At 36.3% G+C, this 18,840-nt stretch overlaps 1 protein-coding gene across 3 annotated transcripts in view; it reads right to left on the minus strand.

Annotated features, from left to right (window-relative positions):
* Positions 1-3,519: 3,519 nt before the first annotated feature.
* Positions 3,520-18,840, minus strand: part of SEPT7 (septin 7) — a 77,117-nt gene continuing 61,796 nt past the window's right edge. Inside the window, exons 9-15 of one of the 3 annotated variants that reach the window (XM_026843860.1) lie at positions 17,549-17,645; positions 15,390-15,441; positions 14,344-14,469; positions 9,889-9,909; positions 7,069-7,204; positions 5,093-5,232; positions 3,522-4,546 (exon numbers count right to left, since the gene is read on the minus strand). In XM_026843860.1, the coding sequence (XP_026699661.1) occupies positions 4,507-4,546; positions 5,093-5,232; positions 7,069-7,204; positions 9,889-9,909; positions 14,344-14,469; positions 15,390-15,441; positions 17,549-17,645 (612 nt within the window). In that variant the 3' untranslated portion in view covers positions 3,522-4,506. Of the gene's footprint in view, positions 4,547-5,092; positions 5,233-7,068; positions 7,205-9,888; positions 9,910-14,343; positions 14,470-15,389; positions 15,442-17,548; positions 17,646-18,840 lie in introns of all 3 variants that reach the window. The other 2 variants (XM_026843862.1, XM_026843861.1) reach the window with 2 other exon arrangements.

The following is an 18,840-nucleotide window of genomic DNA, read 5'->3' on the forward strand; positions in this document are numbered from 1 at the left end:
CCCACGTGCAGGTCCCCATTGCAGCTGCTGGGCCCCACCCACAGTTGCAGGTGCCCTCCTGCATCCCTCCCCTCTCACCTGGGGATGCCCCAGCCCACCATGGTACCTGATGAATGGATCAAACTCTCCGGTCACTCAGCTGCACATCCTGGTGACCACAGGAAGGGAAAGGGAAAACTTCTGTTTATGGTGTTTCCTCACTGCTGTCCGTAGCCGAAGATGGCCAATGGCCAGTATCAATGAACCAAGAACAACAGGAACAGGACTTTTTTCTGGCATCAGCAGGTGGTTAGAGGCAGGTGTAGCAGAGGAATCCCATTCTTCTGAAGACCTCTGCCCTTTTAACCAGGATATAGCACACATTTCTAAAGATGAACATTTGTGACTAGTTATAACCAAAGGAAGCTGCCAAGAGCAACAACTGAGTAGTTCCAGGGAGGAGAAGTAGCCAAGTGGCAACCGGAAGGCAGGGGTGGGCAAAATCACACCACAGCACAGAGCTTCAGACGTGCTCCATTCCTGACGGTGCTGGTACAGGCAGCTCCTTCCAGGAAGAGCACCACAGCAGATCCTGGAGTCAGGGGCAAGCTATCACAATGGCTAGCCACCAAACCCACCAGCCACCTGGCAGAACAGGATACTCAGCAGAACGTGGGATGAAGTGGGCACAGGCTGCGGGGAAGGGAATAACTGCCTTTGCTGAGCCTTAAACAGCATAAGGTCAGAAAGCGGCAATGTTGGCAGTGGAAAAACGTAAACTACATTAAGGAAGACTTAGAAACATTAAGGTTGAGCTGGCAGGAAACCCAAGAACTGTAGGCAAAAGCAACCTCAGCAGTGAGCCCTTGGGGAAAAGCATATCCTTACCTCAGGCACCTGACACAGCCTGCCCTCGCTACCCAAAGGCAAATGAAGCTTCAGAATGATGCACAAATAGGAAGGTGAACCTTTAGTATACTGATTTGCTCTACAAGTTCAGCTACACTTTCTGCTTCTTTCCAAAGCATGAACAGGTAATCCATCCCAGTTCTTGATTTCCATATCGATTTATTTGTATTGAAACAAGTACTCTGGTGATACAAGGTCACCTGAACTCAAGAGGTCCAACATGTGGCCTTTCGAGGAGTCAGAAGGGGCATCACCTGGTCCCTGACTACCAAATGGGAAAACCACAGTGAAAAGAACTACATTACCACTCCATCAAAACTTGGCACTTCATATTTCATGCCAAAAGCAGCAACATCAGCATCCAGATACTTTGGATACTGAGCCTGAGTTGTGGTCAGCCAGATAAGCAACCCAACACAGGAATGTATTTTTCATCAGAAGGAAGTCCCAGGTTTGCAGTCTTTATTTACATTTTTATCTAAAAACATAGATGCATTTTCACAACTATATATAAAAGTAAATACACCTCCACTCCCCATATAAATGTATGGGCTAGTGTGGTTGCAAATTCAGCAGGGCTGTTTGCAGTGCCATGCTTGACAGGACCAGGATTATCTTCCCTTCCTCACTACCTCTCCGACAGAAAACACTCTAAACTGAATGGAAATCTTCATTCTAAAACAGAGTAGCAAAAGTTCCAGTCTTCAGGCAGTCACAAGGGTGGACTATATTACAGTTATCAAACAGCTACTTAGCTGTTACAGTTACGATTATCTAACACCTCCTGTTACAGAAACATGCAGCAGATGTACAGAACAGCTCTCTAAACACCTCTTATTTTGTGCCTCAGTCGAGCAGGTAATGTTGCACAGTGTACTGTAAGGGAAACAAGAGACAAGTCTAGAGCTGTCCTGTGAGATCTGGATGCAACAGGTTTCTGACCAACTTAGCAGACACACCACAAAACCTCTGCTGCAAGTTAAGTTGTGACACCAATAAAGGGAAATTTAAGTACCTATTTATTACCAAGTAAAATGAGTTTTGACTTTACAGAAATAAAACATTCAAATTATGATTTATTGAGCAGAAGAAAAAAATCCTGGGCTGTATCATAGTACCTCTTCAGTTTATTGACTTAACAGACTTTTTATTGGCTACACAGATACTATATTGCAAGCTGCACCAGTTCACATCGCCTTTTTTTTAAAAAAAAAAAAGCAAAAAAAAAAGCCCTACAGCTACAGGGTACAGAAAGTCCTACAAAGAATTCTAATTTTTGGCAAACTTGTACTCTTCTGGTGTAGCCCGAATTTACATAAAAAGCCAAAACATTTAAGAAGATTAACAGGTGACAAGTCTTCCTAAAAGGACAATGCTCCATTTCAGAAGAGAACTCAGAACATTTGATTTCTATATGCTCTAAATTTTAATTCAAATACAAATGCTGTTACAGAGTATCTATGTGCCCTCATACAAAGGATATAACAAGAACTTACACTAGTTTCTGATTGTCCCAAGTGTGTATGTGTGAGAGGACAGATAATAGGAGTGGAGAGAAAGACAAACGTGATTAAAGCAAGTTTTCTGATAAATAAAATCCCTATTTCAGAGCAAATGGGAATGCTAAAGCACTAGCATATCCACAGTATCCTGAGTTTTGAGGAGTCCTAAAAGCGATACAGAAACTGCAGTTTCTGTTCTAGATGGATATCTTGTGTGTATTTTACATGATTCAATTTACTGAATTAAACTCAAACCTGAGAGGGTCAAGAGCAGATACGGGCAGCAGACATCCTCCATTATTTATTGGAAGATGACATTTTGCAATTGTTTACTTGAAAGGGAAAGCTATGTCAACTCACTGATAATCAGTGTTTTCTCTGAAGAAAGACAGGCAGTACATTTGAGATTAGTTATAAGGAGACCTTTATACAGACTACTGAAAATGTCTTCATTTCTTTGGGAAGCTAGCTGAATAAAGGATATTTCTGATAAGCATAACTCACACAAAAGAAAAATTAACAAAAACAGAGTGATAGCAGGAGTAATACAAGGGACATCTGTAAAAAAGGAGACATTCTTCATTGTTTTACAGGCAAAGACAAACATTAAAAGTCCCCATCAATTTTTTAACTTATAGGCTGTATTTTAAATATGAAGTTCCTGGCTATTACACTGATTAGAACTGGCACGAATAACTAAAACCAAAGACCAAACAGAAAACCCCACCCTTGACAACGAGCCTAAGAGAAGTACTCCAAAAAGCTGCAAACCTATTGGTACACAACCGCCTCCCTGGATGTCATACAGAAGCTTGCAGAAGACACAAAAGACAGTGGGAACAGGGTGACTACCAACAGGAAGCCAGCGGGACACAGCATGTCGAGCGTGGGCCCTCGGTGCCCTCTTCTGGGCAAGCCAGACAGACCCTTGTTCTGCCCATTCAGAGCACAGCCACCGAAACTGGATTTTCTAACAATTCCATAACGCACAGGCATTTTCTATACCTTAACCTAATTCCTCAGGCAAATCGAAGACACAGGTCGATCAAGTCCAGAGGAGAGGAAGTTCAGACGTTTCCCAGAGGAGTAGCTGACTGTTTGACTCCTTTAAAATTTGACACAGCAAGCATGTTACATCACAACATTGTTTATTATGTGACTTTTTACAATACAAACAAAAATACAGAAATGCAGTATATGAATACAGCTAAATGCGAAATGGTGATGTTTTTCTTGAGGCCATATTTCCATTTCTAGTAAAATAAAGAAAGACTGCACACAGGTAGAAACAGGTTGGTAGTTAACTCCACAATTTCGCCTAGAAATGACCTATAAATGCATTTTCCTGCTACTTACCATAAAATGTAAAAAGGGAGTTAAAGGAAAGTTTACTCACTGGTTCCTACCATATGAAAGAAGCTATATTCTATTTAGGAGGGCCAATATATGGAAAAATATCTAAATTAAATGTTATTACAAAAAATGAAGCAGTAATGAGATCCTTCTGGCTAAAGAAGTTACTAAATGAGAATAGCATATATTTAAAGAATCCAAAACATAAAGGGGTTGTTATAAAAAGCTTAGGTGCACTGTAAGCCTACAACTTTTGTTTTTCCATGTGTACTTTTAAACAATGGAAGTGTCAAAAATAGGGTCAACTGTGTTAGACTAAATTACATTATTGTATATGCTGCACTGAATGGAATTCTTGTATTATAATAATAGAGAAGCATTGTTTGCATCATATTATGGCAATTTATCCTCACTAAAAACCGTCTAGAGTCCTTGCATTTTTTAATAACCTGTAAACCGTCAAACCACCAGAACATGATTGTACAAGAGTAAAATGTTTTTCTTTTGCATTAAAATGACATCTGTTTAAAAAAAAAAAAAAAGGAAAAAAGGTACTTAGAGCTGTTATTTTTCCAAGTACACAACACCCTAGACAATTCAAGGCATCTCATTCTCCATCAAAATTAACGAAAATTTGTCATGCTGTTAAATCCATTACTATGGATACAACTGGTGCAAAATTGGTCAAACAGATCCAACAAACACTGATGTCCAGGCTGGCATATTGGCAACTAATACATAACTGGTGGTCAAAATGATGCATTTAAAATATCTTCCCTTTCTTCTTATTCTTTTCCAAGGTTCTAAAATAATAATAATAAAAAAAAAGTTTGTTAAATAATGCATACTTGCTCCAATTTTTAAAAAATCGCTAGTTTTAAGATAGGCATTTTTATAAAGCTTTACTCATTGCAATACAATGTATGAAACTTATTATGTACACAGTACTTGTACTGGATGAAGTCAAGCAATACATTTATCACTAGATTTCCCCTTCCAGGACTAGGAGAATTAAGCACTTTCAATCTCAAAACTTTAACTCTTCAACCCTCAAAAGTCTGATGCTATCTAGCTTTCAAATGCAAACATAATTTTTTTTTTAGATAGATCTAGTTATATATGGATACAGTGATTTTGCAGATTAAAACCTGCTTTAGAAGCTATTAATCTTCCCAACGTTTCTGATATACGCTCATTTATAACTAAAAGCTGTTCAAGATTTTTCTTGGCTTTCAAGTGACACTTCCTTAGTAGTCAACCACCACTGACCATTACTACCACAGAAACTGACTCTTAGCAGAAAGCTACAGAACATTTACTCTGAACTGCAGGGTAAGACTCCAATGTACCTGGAAGAATTCTGTTGTTCCAAAATACGTTGTTGAGCTTCCCAGTTTGCTTTCTCATCCTCAAACTGGCGACGCTTTTCCTCTAATTCTTTGTGTTGTGCCTCCAAATTCTTCTTCATTTGCTCATGGCGTCGCTGCAGCTATACAAAAAGACATGAACAGTCAGTGAGCACAGAAAACACAGCAACTTTCGGAGCTGTAGTAACAAACATCAGCAGCTCTACTAATGCAAGAATATATGGTACGTTTTCTCTTCAGAAAAAGTAACTTAGACCAAAAACTCTAAGGTTACAGCTATTGCCAATAACAATTAAGATATTAATCCCATGGCCTCATTGTACAGTTCACTGAAAACACCCTAAATGCTTCCTGAGTTATTAATACAAACAGCAGTTGTAAGCAGCTACATGTAGCAAAGAAAAAGAAATTCAAGAATACTTCGATATTTGATGCAAATGTTAAGCGAATTACAGAGCATTTAAGTATCAGTAATGCATAAATTAGCAGCATCTTTGACTTTGTGTGGGGAAAAAAACCCAAACATTGATTTCATCATACAGCATTAACTATATTAAGGATCTGTTTGGGAAAACATTATTATTGAGTGGATTAGTTTATTCACTAATTAAATGAATTATTATTGGTATTATTGAAGTGAACTGTCCACACTGCCAGAACAGCACAATAAGTCTCTCCTGCAAACTGATGGGACATGTCGGCTGACAATCAAATGTGTTGTATGTGAGAATGGAGACACTGTCAGGAAAAGTGATTCCTTTTGTGTGGCATAACACATTTCTGAACTGAGTTAAATAAAACTCCCTCAATTCTTTACTCTCTCACAAGTCCCTCTCTTACACAAACCTTTCAAAACGTATTTCCTTTTAGAGATATTTTAGATGCTTTATACTCAGCACTGTCTATTGCCTAATTTTCTACATTAAGAGAAATACAACAGAAATTTACAAAGTCATGAATGGTGAAGAAAAAAAAGAATGAATTCCATGAACATTTTAAAACTGGTATCACAGGATGCACTCAGTCAAAAAGTCATGAGGTAATACATGAAAAAACACCCCAAAATCTTAGCATTTATATCCTTATCTATTCACTTCTCCAAAAGAAAAAGAAAAAAAAAAATCTAGATTGATCTATTTTTATCTCTGATCCAGTATGCCTTGGCTCCTTACACTGCCTAGGCTGCCAAGCATCTCAGCTACACTTCCAAGTTTCCTCACTTTACCTCAAATTAGGAGCCAAACTTTCTTTAGGAACTTTGACAGTTTTGATCTTCACTATTAGGCTTCTTGTGAGAAGCTGCCTTCTTAAAACTTACAATTAATTTTCTACTTAAATGTTATTTTATAATAATGTCTTAAAAAGATCACTTCAAGAGCTGCTTGAAGCCTGTAAAAAAACAGTTTCCTTGTCAGAATTTCACCTGGAGATGACAGAAATTAAATATCCATTAAATTTATTTATGTTCAAATGATAGCAAAACTCTGACAATGACAAATCTCTGACTCTTCCTTAGTCTAGTAATTCTCATGTACATGATTTCTTACAGATATCATATCAAATTTCTGAAATGCTTTTTTAATATGCAAACCAAATTAATATTACTACATTAGCTTATGTAAACCATGAAAGTCTCAAAAACTTTTTAAAGCACATGGAAGAAAACAGGCATAAAATATTCCAAAAAATAGGGTAAGAAAGTTAAGGAGTATTTTAACATACTGTGATCGTGAAAATAAAGAGAATGCATGTGAACGCTGAAATTACATTTTAAGTTTAGGCTTACACCATTTCAGCAAAGAGAAGCTGAGAAAGAATAACCGAGTTGTCTCTGAACATAAAATCTAACTATAGAATCAATTCCTAAACAAAGGTTATGTTGCAGTGTCTTGGCAAAAAGAGCCATCTCTACAATTGTTCAGACTCAAGCATATTGGAGTTTAAGTCGTTTTGATTACCTCAGCTTCAGAGTCCTTCAGTTTCTGAACTTTTTCTTTGACTTTCATCTCAAACACCTGTTCCATTTCCATCTCCATTTTTTTCATTTTGGCTACATGCTCCCTCCTTTCCTCCTCCATCTGTGCCAGCGGGCTCCTGCCATAAATCCAGAAGAAGTAGTTAGCTAAAAAGAACTTTTTGTCCTGTCTCTTACATTAGGGCATCTGTAAAAACCAAGAGGAAAATGCTGAAGTATTAACATAAATAACACTGCTGTATGCACTGCTAGCTTAAACTCAGTTTCAATTATTATATTAACTGCTCAGTTAAGCTTTCCTCAAAATGACATTTCATACAATATTTTTTCCTCCCCCACAACTGATTTACATTACATTTAGGTGAACAGAAACTCTTAACTTTCTATCTTTAGTAGCACCTGGTCATGGGAAGAGAGAAAATCAAAGTTACAACCAAAAAAAAAAAAAAGAAAAAAGCATCTTCCAAGTGATCTTCAGGCATCTTTTTCCTTCCAATTCAAATATATGAAAAAATTAATGGACATAAAAATTTTAAGAGCGTTGCAGGCAAAAGTCCCATTTCCTCTCTAAATCTTCACTGTTCAAAGTGAACTCAAGAATAAGTTAACATTACAACTGTGTTGAACGCTGTGGTCACACTGCTGAAGAGATAGCAACTTTGCAAAAAAAAAAATCAGGCAACTGAACATCAGTATTTCATGAAAGTGTTAGTTGGAAAATTTTCCTTTAGAAAGCTATTAATAAAATTAATATAAAAAATAATGTACTTTTAAAAAATTTTTCTACACACTTTATGGTAATTACTTTCCTGGATTCTACTGAATTTTTAAAGTTGTATAAGCCTGCTATCCATGTTATGGTGATAGAGGTTTTAAATATCAAGTTTCACATTAAATACCCAATAAGCCAGGATGGTTTTGATCTAGTGATGATTGCTACTTACAGTCTTGTAAGACTTTTCTGCTGCTCAACAAAGAGCAATCGCAACAAATCACCAGCCTCTTGTTTCAGTTTTGAGTATGTATGGCTTAAAATAACAAAGTTTGAACTATCGTGTTGGCAAAACTGAAGAAAGGAATATATTTGGAACTGCTACAATCAACTAGCAGATGTTATCTACTGTAATGCATGCAAAAGCCACTCAGACCAGCAAACTGTAAAATAGAGGTGGCGAGCCTAAGCCCTATCAAAAATAACTTGTTTTCATTTCTTACAAGAAAAAAAAGCACAAAAATCATGCAGAAAAAGCATTCTAAAAGGAGAAAAGAACGGACTAAATTTCAGTGATGACTGAAACATAATTAGCAACATCTATTTTGATTCTGAATTTGCTACTCATTCCTACAGGAATGGAGTTGAAATTATAGTTAAGATTTTGTTTGACTATAAACTGTCTCATTTTATCCTTCTTGTTTGCCAATTTTTACCAGCTAACTGTACAGTGAAAGTAATCAATGTCATATGAACTCAAGGCCATATGAACTCTTTCCACAAATACCATTATTTTAAAGGTGACATTCTGTGGGAGGTGAGGAAGAAAATGGCATTTCCATTTAAAAAAATCAAAAAATTAAATTGAATCGGAACTAAGATTTGCAAAGCTTGGACTGGTGAGTAAAATGCCATATAATATATGGAACTGAAACGGATCCTCGGTCTAATGTTTACTTTTAGCCCTTTAAAAAGGCCAACTTTTGTCAAGGAAAAAAAAATAAAATGGTTAAACACAGGTGAGGTACAATAATACACAAAAATAATACGAAAATGAAAGAAGAGGTGAGTAGCAGTACTTGTGGAAGCTAACCAGCTGTCAAAACAAGACTGTGTTCTTGTTACCTTTTAGAAGTGTAAAGTTCTCAAATGTATTTGCTCTTCAGAAATTAACCTAGAAAGTAGATCTGAATACTGAGGAATCATTGCTACAGTTTCTACAGACTTGAAAGGGAAGAACCACCATCCCTCTGTTGACAACCTAGTAATCTCATGGGGATGTCATGCAGCTGTATTTGAGAAAGTGGTAAAAATCAGCCTGCACAGAGAATTTGATAAACCAACAAGTGAGCATTTACAGTTGAGACATTTACAACATAGGTCACAACTGGTTTTGTTAGGTCTTAAGTATGTGACATGAGTAAAAGCACATCAGCCTGTATTTCAGGATAAAACTATACAGGGGACTCAAACAAACAAACAAAAGAGCTGAAGGGAAAAAAACGCCAAACCACTAAGCAAAGATGTAAAACATTTAATTCATTTAATGGGATGTATGTTTTAACAGCCCTTAATCTGCAAAACCAAAAAATTATTCTAGATGTGCACAAAGTGGAACCTCTGCGAGCCAGTAATAAGATAAAACCATGGCCATAAAAGATTAAAGTAACTAATTCTCCAATTCAGTGGAGAGTAGTAAATTTACAGATAAGGATGAAATTCCACTAATTTTTTATAAGAATCTTATAAAAATGACAAGCTACAGATAGAAACCGGAGGAATTTAATAATTTATGCACTTCTACTCATTGTTGAAATTTGACCAAATTTGTCTTGAGGCTTAGCCAAGAAGTTACTAAGAGGATGGGTTTTTACAGGAGATACTTGTCACTGAAAGTATTTATAAACTCCTAGAATTTACATTAGCACAGCTTTAGAATAAAAAAACTGCTAGGGGAAAAAAAAAAAACAATGCCAAGAGCGGGATAACAGGAATCTATTTTAAATTTGAAACATTAAACAATGAAACCCTTTTTGTGTTTATAAAATTTTTGTCTTTAAATTTTTTGGAAAAATTTAAATAACCACTTACATGCCTTCAACTGTGTCAAATCTAAAAAACAAAAAATACAGAGGCTTAGCTTAGCATGCTTAAATAAAACCACAAAACCAAAAAGCAATAATTTAAAGAGTAAATTCATTATTAATAGATTCCTAAAGCTAATTATGTGCTCCCCAAAAGCAAATTTTTCACAGTAAAGGGAAAGACTGTTAGTTAAAGCTCGTTATATCTATTTCAAATTCAGTTAGTAAATCACTACACCGTGTAATGCAGGTTTGATGTGGAGATACTTTCAGGAATAGTTTTTCCCTAGAATACGCATGCTTTTAAAGTGATTTTGAATATTTTAGTGACATTAACAACTACTTGGTCTAAACAAGTTTTCAGAAACCAATGACCTATCGAGGCTTATCTATTCATATTTAAGAATTGACACTTAGGTTAAAGGACTAAAACTCCATGAATGTTCCAGTGCTACAAAAAGAGCACATGACGTCAGTGGCCAGCAGAGATCTCACCATGGCAGGGCTGCAAGGTCACCTCCCCAGAGCATGACGCTTAACCCCAGCATGCCTTGGGTTAGCCCTGCACTAATACTGTAGGAGGGAAATAAAAGGTCTGAAAACAAAATGCCAATATTGAGTCTCACCACATAGTAAGACAGGCTTAATAACATTAGGACCATTTCACAGAAATCGCTAAGAAAATAGGCAAAAGGAGTTAGAAGTAGTCTATGCTAAGCAGAAGGGCCTACGCATTGTGTATTTTGTTACCCTGTGTGACAGGTTATTGAACACATCAGTAAATGGATAAGGCTCATCTTTACAGTGTACAACATGACTGTCAATAAAATAAGGTTTTACTTTTAAACTCACAGAAGACAGCTTCATATAACAAACTGAAAAAATTTCTCAAATTAAAAATTTTAAATTTCAGTGGAAATGCCAATTCTGTCATAAGTCATGTAGTACACGCATGAAATGACAATTACCACAGTTTGAGGAGAGCAGTCATCCATATATGCGAGGACCACCCTTGACATTTTGGTTTTTTAATGGTTGGAATGATGTTGAAAATTTGAAGAAATCAGACACTAAACGCAAAATACAAAAAGGCTACATAATTGTGGAAAACACATGCTTTGGATTGCTCTTAAATCAGCAAGTTACTTGTAGAACAGCTAGAGTTTCACCAAATCAAAGGAGATAAATCAGAGAGAAAATTATCAACTGGACAGAAGAAACTGCTTCAATTCATCTGCACAGTATTATTAAAACTTGTAGCACATACTTCTACTTGTTTTCATGTTTTCATTTTTGTTCGAAGAAATATGTTAACAATTACAAAAGATATGTTAACAAAACCAAAGATCTGCTAAGATCATAAAAATGCTTTAAAGGTAGAAATTATCAATCCAGCCTCCAACAGCTATCAGCAGGAGATACTTGGAGAAGTGCAAGAACCACTACATGTGCATCTCTGCTTACATCCATCCTCCCAGTTTACAAAAGAACAGCAGCTTAAGAGTTTCCAGAGCCAGAGGTTGTATCTGTGTTTAACAGTATGCCTGTAATACCACCAGATAGCATCAGAGCACATCTCCATTCTCAGAGACAGCTATAGGATCTGTCTTCTGTGAAAGAATCACATTTCCACAGGACAAGCAAATATTGCTCCATTTTGAGACATAGACACTTCTTTCAAAAGGCAAGCAGGCAAGCATAAAATTCCTAAAGGGATGCACAGATGAACTGTTAATATCTGGTTTTGCCTCTTTCAATTAATTTCCAGGAATACACATTGTTGTCAGGATAATTCCTTCCATGTTGCTTCAACTATGCTAGATTCAAAACTAGAAAAACACATTGGAGCCAAAAAAGTGTGTTAAAGCTTAAAAAAAATGCTGCAACTCAACATATGGATAAGGTAACAAGACAAGAATAGCATCAGCTGTTTCATAACCAGTATATGCATTCAAGATTTTTATTTACTTAAGTCGCCCAATGTTTGGAGGAACAAACTAAGGAAAGGTTCAAAATATTTCTTACAAGTTTATAAAAGATTTTTCCATCTTTCAGATGGCTGAATCAAACAAACTGCAATAATTTATTTATTCTCTTAAAAAAAAAAAAAACAAACCCAAAAAAAACCAAACCCAAAACCACCAAAAACCTGATAGCCAAGAGTGGCAGTTGTATTTATTCACCTCCGAACTGCAGTACTGCAGTGTTCTGAGCAACAGATTTCTTATGGAGAAAAAGGTTCCAAAAGGCATGTTCACCTAGAAACGTTCAGGTGGGACAGCACAGTGATCTGAGATGGTAGGAGATGCAAAAGTAAGCGTGCTTCAGTAAGCAGAATAGTTCCAAACCCTCTTAGTGTAAATTCTAGCTAAAAAGGAAATCTCAGCAATGCTGTATCAGCAACTGATGGCAGAGGGTGCGGGGGGGTGGCTGGGGGGAGAAGAAAGAATGAAGTACGTGAAAAGAGTTCTGAAACTTTCTGGTAGATGTTTTTATACAAAAATGCATCTTGTTATGTTTGCAATATGGGAATGAAACATAATTTTAAAAAAACTGCATTATAATATAAAATAACCAATCCTTACTTGGATTAGGTAACAGACTAAGTTCATAGGGTGCAGACTAACACAAATCTAAGCAGGCACAAAAAAAAATGGTGAAAGTGTTATCACTAAAACAGTCTTCAAAATCTAAGGAAAACATACTAAGATTTGGAAAGGTATAAAAAATACTATTAAACAACACCAAAAAAAATGTAAACAACTTCCTCTAATATCTAAAATTGCAATGAAAAAGTTTCACTATTCAGTACAGTAATAGCAAATAATAGTACAATAAAAATTATAGAAATAGCACGTTAGAAGTCCTGCAGGAAATGCAGAATTTTCTGTTCTGCGCTACTATTATTACACTATCACCTCAGCAAAGAGAAAGTTGGCTCAAGTTCTTGCACTGAAGCATGTTTTCCTCTCTGATGTGCCTACCTGCACTGTTTTGTTCTCAAATGTGCAAGAACTACCTTGCATGCCCTTCACCCCAATTTTCCCACAGTGGCTACCTCATGCAGCAATTTCAGTTCTTAGAACTCCTCTCTCCCTACCATCAACACTGTGTTGTTACAAGGACAAGTGTAGCTTGAGAAATATTTCTAATATACTTGCTATATGCATTCAGAAGCCTTGAGACATGTGTCAATATGATGGCAAGAAATATGACAGTGAGAAGTAATTACTGTGTTAAGGATACACATATTTGAAAAATTTTTAAGACTTGACCTCACTACAAACTTCATCTAAATTTAAGTACACTTTTGAAAAGTTGATATAACTGACATGTACTATTAAATTTTTTGTCAACGCTGAGCAGGGAAGTCTTGTGTAGGCTCACACTAGATTAAACTAAATTATATCCATTTAAATCATTCCTTCACAGCCACTTTTAAAGCATTAGCATCGAATAGACACTCCCTTATTGAAAAATGGCTTCGTAGCTGTCATATGCATGGGAATAGCAGATACTTCCATTTAACTTCAGGGATCTTTTTTCAGGAAGAACAGCTGTAATTTGGCATATCATTAGCTGAACAGACTAGCACCCTATATTTGGGTTAAGAAATTTGTATTTAAATATAGTATAAATAAAAGAGTGTCACTGATTATTAATTAAACACTAATTATTTTTGATACAGTTGATACATACAGAGCAGGAAAAATATTTCAGAGCCTAGCTATACCCAAATAGCATTATACAATGCAGAATACAGTACAGCTACTTTTATATCTTCCAATAACTTCATCAGGTTGGCAAACAACTTGTTGTCAGAGGTAATTAAAATCACATATTAGGCTTAAAATAAAAGGCAACAAAACCCAAAAACCCTGCATTGGAATTTTCCTCTCACAAAAGACAAAAATGTTGCAATAATCTCCCTGCCATGATAAGCCACCATAGAAGTAGCCAGGGCAGCACTTCAAAGATGACAGTAGCAGGTCTGGTTTTTCAGTTTCTAAACAAATATTAACCCATTCTTCTCAAAAATATGCCTGACACTGAGTATTGATGATACATGCCAAAAGAACCAATAATCCCAAAAGTAGTATATAAACCAAAAGGGAAACACTAATGCACAAAACTTTGCAGTAAGTACCAGTGAAATAAAATTCAAAACAGGAATAGTGAATGTAAGTATTCTCTTCAGAATGGAATCTAACTAAAACCCAGTTATTTAACATGTTCACTTAAACTAGTGTAAATCTTAATGAAACAGAAACAAACAAATAAATGAGAGGTATACAACATTCAGACCAGAACACAGCAAAGAGGCAACTGACTGGAGAATAAATAAACCACCTTCCCCCCAAAACCCCCAAACCAAAAATCCCATCACACATACACAAAACCAAGCAATCAAAAAACAGAGTAAAAAGATTTAAAGTGCAATACAACCCTAACAAGTACTTACTTTGTTAGCTGCCCTTTATTTTTATTGTTGTCAACACCATTGTACGTAACAGCTGCCAATTTTCTGCTTCTGTAGTTCTCATAATGTACATTGTTAGTGACATCCTTCAGGTCCTGCATATGAGTTCTGTCAATAAGTGTAATTTATCAGCATAGTGCACAAATACAAAATACTATCCGAAAAATCAGTCCATGTTCATTCTGCAGATTGACTTAAACTACAGCCCTCCATTACTGTCCCATCCCCAACAATGTTGTCATTCTTCCACTTTAATTAGAGCTGTCAAGGCATCAAAGTCGCAGAAATACCAGATTATTTTGCATTGAAGTATCTCAAGTTCGCAATATTCCAAACATTAACTTACAGGAAAAATCTTTGGAAAAATCTGAGTTGTGGATAAGCTTGAAAGCTATCTGGAGAACAGATATGAAAACTGTTTATTACTACTGCAGTAGGTGTGCCAAAGCATGTCAGGCAAGAAACAAGCCAAAACTTCCTAGTTTCTACCGTTTAGGTCTGCAAAAGCTAACTGGAAGTTCAAGACCAAATACAAACATTAGCTCCCTTTAATAATTTTCCATTTTCAGCCTGGAGAAAAGTAAAGTTTAATAATCAAACTAACAGTTGTTACAGCAGATGTGACTAGCTGAACTGCTGTGAGTACAGGACTCAGCACCTAACACAGCAAAGCACAGGCAGTCTTGTTTTAGACAACTGCAGCACTGAAAATTTAAAAAAAACCCCACCTACAGCTAAGTACACATCAGCTCTAACAGACAACTCAGGTTCCTATGGTTTAAACACAATTTTCAAGAACAAGTAATCAGAAAGTAAGGAGAACTATTTAAAAAAAAAATCATCACCACCACCACCACTGCTTGCTAAATATGTAGTTAAACAAGGTATCAAAGTGTAAGGTACTGTTTACAATTGAAAATATGGGTATTAATATGAACTCACCAGCTCACATCTTTTTTTCTCCCATATATGACTTTTCAATCTCTTGGACATTCTAAAAAACTTGATGTTACCTTTAAGTTACTTACCTTATCAACATGTTCCTCAGAATTGTGAAGTCACAGTGTTCACCGTTTTCAACTGCAGAAAGAAGTAAATGTTTGTTGAGATGCCAATCAAGATATGTGCCTTACACAGAGGTAAGGCTTTTAGATGTCACCCACCTCTTGGAATGACCGTAACAGATTACTTCCAGTCTTTCCCTACTCAAACAGTATGTGTGTTAACAGTAGGAAAGCATTAATGATATGTCAATGTATCTTACCAGCAAAGTTCCTGTGCTCCCCTAACCACCCCCATAAGGGCAAACTGTACTCTGAATTAGAACAGCAGAGTAAGCTACTGCAACAGAAACACCACTTTACCAGTGTAACTAACTTTATGATCCCTTGGAGGCCCTGTCAGCAGAGCTGTATACATAAGGATCAGACACCTAACTAAGGACATCAGTCTAGATCCAACTGTATCCAAAAACTTTAGAAGACTGACTTAACACAATCTATTTCAGCCTGCCCCACCAAATAAGCTGCAAGTCTTCACTGTAATTATAATATGGACTTAGTTCTTTATTAACTAAGCAAAGAAAATGTGTGTATTTAATTTGATGCACCTGTCTGTGGACCAATAGATAATACTGACAATTGTCATTAGATGCCACCTATTCCACCATGCCTATCATTCCACTACTGGAGAAGAGGCTGATGCTGAGTGGAATTGTCCCTATAGGTAATGAAATGACAATGGAGAAAAATGCACACCCCAGAACTCTGGCGTGCAGACAGAGAAGGCAAAACACAAAGCTCTGAGTGCACACAAAATCAAGGCACAAGGCAGGTTCCAATGTGCCCCTGAAGCAGAGATGGATATTTTCATGGGAAGGAGAAAGAAAAACAGGATGAAGGAATTAAAATAACACAAGTTCAGTGAATCCTACAGAAGAATGAAGCACATAGCCTCTTCATGTCTTCATCTTGTATCTGCACCTCTGCATTATTTTATTCCATGCTTTTACACAAACTGATGAGTTCTGTTCAGATAGTAGATAGAAGTCATACTCCCAAAAAAGCACCATCTCCGAGTATTCTGTCCTTAGCAGACAGAATCAAAGCCACTTAAAGAGCTTCTTTCTAGTTAGGTTAGCTCTTCACTTCCAGAAGTTGTACAATCACATGAGTGTGAAACATTTATGAAGTTTGTTTTATAACAAAGCAAAGCAGCACTATTTTGTACATCTCCAAATGCTAATGCAAGAGCCTTAAATAAAGCTTGATCCTCTCTTTTTACTTTCTGCCAAACCTCACTTCCTACCAGACACACACTTAAAAGTGCTACAGTATTTCTCTTTAAAGTATTGGTCCTTAAGCTGGTTGTTGGTGGATGGTTTTTTCGGTCTGTTTTACGCTTCATCGAATATATAGTCCATTGCCCTTGGAAGGCAGAAACAGTGAGAAAAAAAAAATCTTCTCTTTATTCAATGCAGTCACACTACAAGGAATAAGTTCAATCGTGGAAAAACAGTTTGGTAGTGACTTTTTCACTATACAGCATGGTGCAAGTGCCATGTGCCATTTGAAATATGTGAACAGCATTAAAGCACAAGCAGTGGTTGCCAGAACAACACACAGTTATCTTCAAGCCTCTATGACAGCTGAAAGTAAATGTTAAATGAATAAAAAAAACACCCCTCAAAAAACTCACTATCAAAAGTATTCAACGTATTTACCAGGTACCTTCCTATTGCTACACCCCAGCAATTAAGACTCAGATGTTTTAGGAAAAAAGCAAATTCTTCCAGAAGTTTTAAATTGAATTTATGCTAGTCAAGCTGATCAAATTAACATTTATGTGAGCATTCTAGAAAGAAATATTTTTTAAAATACACAGTTTTTATATGAAGAAAATTAAAATAAGAATGCTACCAAACACTTGTAGTCTAAGCCTCATTGTTAACTGCAGTAAGTTATGTGGTTTTACAGTTCCTCAGTAAGCCTTCAACAGGAATCTGCTTGCAAAGTTACATGTTGCTGAACGTTTGCCTTGTTCCAAAACTGACAGAATAACAAAATGGTACATTCAATAAATTTCCAGGCCAAGTCACATTCAATTTAAGAATTTCAAACATTTCAAATACAGACAAATGTCTGTTATATTTTAAATGTATAAAAGAAAAATCATGAAAAAGCCTTACCTTCTGCAACACCCCATGGGTACTGCCTTCCTCGAACTCTCTTGCCATTGACTTCAATGATCGTATTACTACCTACCACAGCAAGAGGTAAACGATCCTACAAGATAAAGTATTACTTTAACAAAAGCAAAGTTTCTGCTGCCAAAAGATACTGAAAGCATATCCATGTATAAACTTGATGTAAGCTAGTCTGGTGCTACAAGACTGCAATGCAGCTTACCCAAAGTGCAAGAATAGTTATGTTTACTGACCTCTGCCTAGTTCAATGACATATATACACACACGCCCCTCTGAAATTCCTTACACTTGTGTTTTGTAAATTTAGTTAAGAAACAGACATTAGTGTTACTAATATTAAACTAAGCAACAGACAAACCATTTCCTATTTACTCAATTGCACAGTAATTATTTACTAAGTCACATCCTCACTGGCTACAAGGACTGTTGCTTTGACTGGATCTTGTACCCAGTTTTCAAAGGTTTGGCAAACTACAGAAAGTCCTTGTTTTCAGCTGAACCAAAAATCTCTCCAGTGTAACAAGCAACAAAGGAGCCAAGAACAGATTCAAATAGCTGAAAGAAACTGTGTACAAAGCTAAGTATTTTGGACTTTCGTCCTTGCTTTTATTCTGCTCTTCTCCTTTAGGCTTAGTCCCAGAATATCTTCCATTTGTGCTATTTGTGTTTATCTATCCTAGGTGATTCTCACTGTAACAAAAAAATGTAAAAGCTCTTACAGGCTGTTAAATCTACTGAACAAACAAAAGCAAGACTCAAGAAATGTATACAAGATGGACTCCAATATAAAAGAGCAAACTAAAACCACAAGCACACAAAGAAAAAGCCTTTCAACAGCCTGACAGTCTTTTTGATTTTCTTTAGTCATTCATCTCCATTAAGGTTTCAGTATATCAATTAGTCAGACAGCTATTAACTGTAATGCACACACTCTGTGTCACTGCACACCTCTGTCTGAAAGACAATCCTTACCTCCTTCAAAGCTCCAAATCAAACAAATGTGGTAGGAGGATAAAAGTCAAATAGGGTTGGAATAAAAAGAAAGTGATCTTTTAAGAGTCTGTTAAATGAACATGTGATCTTCTGCTCTCATTGTGAACTTCAACCATTAAAGGACTTAAGTTATCAGTCTAAGACTGTCATTTGCTATTGCCTCTGCTGAGGAGCACTGATTCCTAGAACAACTTTATATTTGATTTTTATCTTCTAAACATTTTGGTGGGCTCTTCATTAATGACAAAAAGCTTTTCACTCTCTACCCTTCCCCCCCCCCC

The sequence above is a fragment of the Athene cunicularia genome (genome assembly GCF_003259725.1).
Source record: "Athene cunicularia isolate RWA chromosome 2 unlocalized genomic scaffold, athCun1 chr2_part2, whole genome shotgun sequence".
Classification (NCBI taxonomy): Eukaryota; Metazoa; Chordata; class Aves; order Strigiformes; family Strigidae; genus Athene; species Athene cunicularia.